At 42.3% G+C, this 6,000-nt stretch overlaps 1 protein-coding gene across 1 annotated transcript; it reads left to right on the forward strand.

The window, feature by feature from the left end:
* Positions 1 to 2,097: 2,097 nt before the first annotated feature.
* Positions 2,098 to 3,043, forward strand: LOC111139427 (olfactory receptor 2W3-like). The gene is given in 2 exon segments (XM_022491679.1): positions 2,098 to 2,142; positions 2,144 to 3,043. Coding segments are annotated over 2 exon segments (945 nt in total).
* The last annotated feature ends 2,957 nt before the right edge of the window (positions 3,044 to 6,000 follow it).

A 6,000-nucleotide genomic window follows, 5' to 3' on the forward strand; every position in this document is an offset into this window, starting at 1 on the left:
TGTGATTATTTCTTAGGTGTTGTTAGTAGTAGTTCTTAAAGTTTTTTTTTTAAATATGCTATCAAATTGATTTGTATTTTGCCTCATAGCTTTTGAGAATTGCAACTTGTTTTGTGAGATCTGACTAAATCCAAGATATTCAGGAGGAAAAAAAAAGAGAACAACTGTCATTCTTCCTTATATACTAGTTGTTTGATTTAAATTTGTTTTTGTGAAAGTAGTGAATTAGGGATCCACAGTGACCCCATTCAAATTCCCTGTCAGTGATCCTATTTTAATTATTGTATTTCCGAGGTGACTGGGTGTCTTAGTGGGTTAAAGCCTCTGCTTTCGGCTAGGGTCATGGTCTCAGGGTCCTGGGATCGAGCCCCGCATCGGGCTCTCTGCTCAGCAGGGAGCCTGCTTACTCCTCTCTCTCTCTCTCTGCCTGCCTCTCTGCCTACTTGTGATCTCTCTCTGTCAAATAAATAAATAAAATCTTAAAAAAATTATTATATTTCCAAAGTATGTCTGAATATACTTAAAGGTAGTTTCCTCTCACTAGAATTTTTTTTTCTTCAGACATTCCTTTTCTAGGGGCGCCTGGGTGGCTCAGTGGGTTAAGCCTCTGCCTTCAGCTCAGGTCATGATCCCAGGGTCCTGGGGTCGAGCCCCGCATCAGGTTCTCTGCTCAGCAAGGAGCCTGCTTCCCCCTCTCTCTCTCTATCTGCCTCTCTGCCTACTTGTGATCTCTGTCTGCCAAATAAATAAATAAAATCTTAAAAAAAAAAAAAAGAACTTCCTTTTCTAGTCTCATGGGCTTATTTTGCCATTACCTGTTCATATGAGACATAACCTTTATGTCACATACATACAGACTTTCACACTGATTGACGTTCTTTCATTATTAAAAAAAAATCTTAAAACTCACCTGTAAAATAAACAATGTTGTTTATTACTATTTTAGATGAGAAAACTATGAAGAAGGTGAAGAACTTTCTGAGATCTCAAAGTTGTGTCTTGTTGGCTAAGAGATTGTGAAGAGGGAGATTGGAGCTGTAGCCCAAGATTTTTTACATCTCTTCCTCGACACTGATCTGCAAGAGTTGTGGGTTAGGATCTCTTTGGATTGTGATTCATTCTTGGTGTTTAAATGGGATTGATGTTTCTGCACATACGTGTGAATTATTGCCTTCAAGTTTTATTGTCTGTTGGATAATGTGATATTTTTTCCTCAAACACTATATAATGCTTTAAAAGAAAAAAATATACTCTTATTTCTTTCTTTTTAAAGATTTCACTTATTTGACAGAGGAAGAGAAAGTGTGTGAAAGAGAGTGCATGGGGGGAGGAGCAGATGGCAAGAGAGAAATGGGGTCCCGGCTGAGCAGGAAGCCCACACAGGGCTCGATCCCAGGACTCCAGCACCATGACCTGAGCCTAAGACAAACAGTTAACTGATGGAGCCACCCAGGCACCCCAGATACTCATTTCTTAAATACCATCCCCAATTGAGAGAAGGAGAGAGAGAAGTGTGGGGGGTGATTTTATGTGTATGTTGCTTTAGTAATATTCTATTGTTCCTACATTATTTATCTACTCAAAATCATCTCAGGAACATCACAATGAATGAGGTTTGTCTTTTGGATAAAGACTGGATAAAGTATTCCACATATAAGGGATAGTCTCTAAATACTATTAATTGGTTATTCTGGGGCTCCATTGGGGGCCTTTGAGGTTTGAGCAGGAGCTTAGGAAGTTGGCTTTTGAGAGGAATCAATGGTTGGGCTGAAGCAGCATTTCCTTTCCTGTCATGGAATTAGAATCTGTTCCAGCAAAGGATGAAGATTCTAAATTCCATTTCCTGGATTCAAAATCAGCTCTGCTCCATTCTAGAATATGGTAATTTGCTGAACACACATCTGCCTCGGTTTCCTCTTCTGTAAGTCATGGATAATAAGAAGCCCAACTCCATATCACTGATATTTGCTATTAGGGCTTAAATAGCTAAATAAGTCTAAAAAGCTTGAAGAAACATTTGAGTCATTGTAAGTGTTCTTCTTCTCTAATAGGTGCTACTATCACTAGTATCAATATTCCTCCTCAGGTACAGTAGAGATGGATGGGACCAATGAGAGCATCCAGGGAAATTTCATCCTTTTGGGGTTTTTCTGACCGCCCCTATCTGGAGAGGATCCTCTTTGTGGTCATCTTGATTGCATATCTCCTGACCCTTGTGGGCAACACCACCATCATCCTGGTGTCCCAGTTGGACGCCCACCTCCATACTCCCATGTACTTCTTCCTCACCCACCTGTCCTTCCTGGACCTCAGTTTTACCACCAGCTCCATCCCTCAGCTGCTCTATAACCTGAATGGGCGTGACAAGACCATCAGCTACACAGGCTGTGCCATCCAGCTCTTCCTGTTTCTGGGCCTGGGTGGTGTAGAGTGCCTGCTCCTGGCGGTCATTGCGTATGACCGGTTTGTTGCAGTCTGCAAGCCCCTTCACTACATGGTGATCATGAATCCACAACTCTGCTTGGGCTTGGTGTTGGTAGCCTGGGGCTGTGGGGTGGCCAACTCTTTGATCATGTCCCCAGTAACCCTGCGTTTACCCCGCTGTGGGCACCACAGTGTGGACCACTTCCTGTGTGAAATGCCTGCTCTGATCCGGATGGCCTGTGTCAACACAGCTGCCATCGAGGGCACTGTCTTTGTCCTCGCAGTGGGTATTGTGCTGTTACCTCTGGTGTTCATCCTGGTGTCCTATGGCTACATTGTACAGGCCGTGGTGCACATCCAGTCATCCTCAGGGAGGCACAAAGCCTTCAACACCTGTGGCTCCCATCTCACCGTGGTCTCCCTTTTCTATGGAAACATAATCTACATGTATATGCAACCTGGAAACAGCTCTTCCCAGGACCAGGGAAAGTTCCTCACCCTCTTCTACAACATTGTCACACCACTCCTGAACCCCCTGATCTACACCCTCAGAAACAAGGAGGTGAAGGGGGCGCTGAGGAGGCTGCTGCTGGGCAACAGAGAGGTGGGGAAGGATTGAGAGTGAGTGGGAGACAGGCATCTCCATCAGGTGGTCAGCTCCTTCAGAAGCCAGTGATGGCATCTGGAACCATTGAGTCAGACCTGCTCTTCACCTGTCCTTCCAAACTTACATAACTTTTCCTGAACTTCTATAACCATTTCAGTCCCAAATGATTTTTCAATGCACAACGCATGGCATTCAAATCCCCCCAAATGATCTATAAAGCAGGACTGAAGTACAGAGTGCTGAGTTGTTATATTTTTCACTACTTACACCAGAGTGCCAAGTGGAAAACTACTTTTCTTAATCAGAATTTTGCCTTTTTCATCTATTTGTAACTTATTAATATTTTTAACTTGTTAACAACTTGCTGGATCTTTTAGTTAGAATGATCAGGAATGATAAGTTCTCTTAGGTGAAAACCATCAAACATGGGCTATTTTAACACATTGGGCATTTTTTTTTCCCCAAATACCAAAGCCTTTCATCAAGTCATGTTTTTTTGTTTTTGTTTTTGTTTTTTTTCTCCTACCCTTTGTCCCCAATCTTCAGCATTTCCATCAAATCTGGCTTAAGTTGTAGACAAAACAATAAGTTAACCCATATAAATGACACATGAGTCATTTCAGTCTTAATGCAGCACTGTTTTTCAGGTATGTTTTTATTTCATTAGTGAGAAAAACCTGATGTTTATTAAGGTCCTGCTGTGAGTCAGTTGCCCTTAAATCATATACTCCTCTTGGCATTTGTCAGAAATCAGCATGATTTTCATTGTTTTTATTTTACCTACATGGTCTTTGAGGCTTCACATTAAATCACTCACTCATGAATAAATGAATGAAAGATTTACTCCAAGTTTCATCTGACTCCCAATTCCTGCTGTCTCTACTGCTACATTAATTTTTAAAGAGCAAAAATCCTTAAGCGTTTAAGTAGTGTCAAAATCTTTTAGGTCTATTAACAAGTCAGGAAATGACAGATGCTGGCGAGGATGCGGAGAAAGGGGGACCCTCCTACACTGTTGGTGGGAATGCAAGCTGGTGCAACCACTCTGGAAAACAGCATGGAGGTTCCTCAAAATGTTGAAAATAGAACTACCCTATGACCCAGCAATTGCACTGCTGGGTATTTACCCTAAAGATACAAACGTAGTGATCCGAAGGGGCACGTGCACCCGAATGTTTATAGCAGCAATGTCTACAATAGCCAAACTATGGAAAGAACCTAGATGTCCATCAACAGACGAATGGATAAAGAAGATGTGGTATATATACACAATGGAATACTATGCAGCCGTCAAAAGAAATGAAATCTTGCCATTTGCGACGACGTGGATGGAACTAGAGGGTATCATGCTTAGCGAAATAAGTCAATCGGAGAAAGACAAGTATCATATGATCTCCCTGATATGAGGGAGAGGAGATGCAACATGGTGGGTTAAGGGGGTAGGAGAAGAGTAAATGAAACAAGATGGGATTGGGAGGGAGACAAACCATAAGTGACTCTTAATCTCACAAAACAAACTGAGGGTTAATGGGGGGAGGGGGACTGGGGGGGTGAGATTATGGACATTGGGAAGGGTATGTGCTATGGTGAGTGCTGTGAAGTGTGTAAACCTGGCGATTCACAGACCTGTACCCCTGGGGATAAAAATATATTATATGTTTATAAAAAATAAAATTAAAAAAAAAAAACCTTTTAGGTCTAGAAGAGCAGGATTTACTGTCATTCCTTGCATAATACAGCACAGAGTGTGGGGAGAAAAAGGTTTTCCTGGACCCTTTTCATGTCCGGACTGGTTGTGAAAATTAAACCAACAAAGGTATGTTAATCAGAGAAAAGCATACAAATTTGTTTAATATAAGTTTACATGACATCATAGACTTCATAAGGAGATAAAAGCCCTGAAGAATGACTGTTATGCTAGATTTGATGAAGGGTGGACAACGATGGAGAAATATGATAGGACAAGTGGGGATATAAGGCAAATGTAATAAACAGGGGAAATCTAGCAAGGCCTGTGTCTTCAGACTCCTCTCTGGGTCCTGCCATCTTGGGAATAAAGATGTCTCTGTCCTCTAGGAATAGGGAGCAATCCCACATGAGCATCTTAGGACTTGATTCAGGGAGAAGATCAGAAAGTCCTTACTGCTCATACCGTTTCACAAATTCCTTCATTTCCAAATATTCAGTACACCAAAGTGCCATACTTTTAGGCAGCACGTACTAAACCCCATCAAGGGCGTCTTCCACTTAATATGCAAATGAATGATCTGTGGTCTTATTAACATGCAGATTCTGATCCAGCAGGTCTTAGGACAGGCTGAAGATTCTGCATTTCTGCAGACCTCCCTTGTTTGCTATTGGTTCTCGGACCACATTTTAACATCAAGACATAAAGATTTTGCAAATAATTGGAGGACAGACACCTTCTAGAATAAGCTGAAATGGGATGCATAGAACAAGGGGAGAGAGGTTGGGAAAGGAATGAGGAAAGGAGCCTGGCTAAGGGATGCCATCCCTTCTATTCTCAGCGGCTAAGCTTCATAGTCTCCCCTCTTTCACAATGGTCCTCGAATGCCACTATCCCTTTCTAACCTCCTTATTGCCTGACCTCACCTTATCTCGAATGGCACCAGCCCCAATGAGATCATTTAACTGTGGACAAACCAGGGCCTCTTTAAAGAAGGCATACCACATTTCAGGGTGACCCTGATCAGTATATTCAAAACTGCCGTCCTGCGGAAGTAGTGGTGTTCAGGATTTGATGAGTTACTTGTATGACAGGGTTTCCTCCAAAGAGTTTTAAAACTCCACAACACCTCCTTAGTACACAGCCCATGGGGCAGTGTGCCCAGCACTTCTGCAAACCCACCTTCATTTTGGAAAGAAATTGCAGGATGCCCCAAGGGGACCTGAGGTACAGCTATGTGGGCTCTGAAGTAGGCAGTGTTTCTACTTCTGGAAAAGTGCCC

This window comes from Enhydra lutris, unplaced genomic scaffold (genome assembly GCF_002288905.1).
Source record: "Enhydra lutris kenyoni isolate GAN:26980312 unplaced genomic scaffold, ASM228890v2 scaffoldscaffold106, whole genome shotgun sequence".
Classification (NCBI taxonomy): Eukaryota; Metazoa; Chordata; class Mammalia; order Carnivora; family Mustelidae; genus Enhydra; species Enhydra lutris.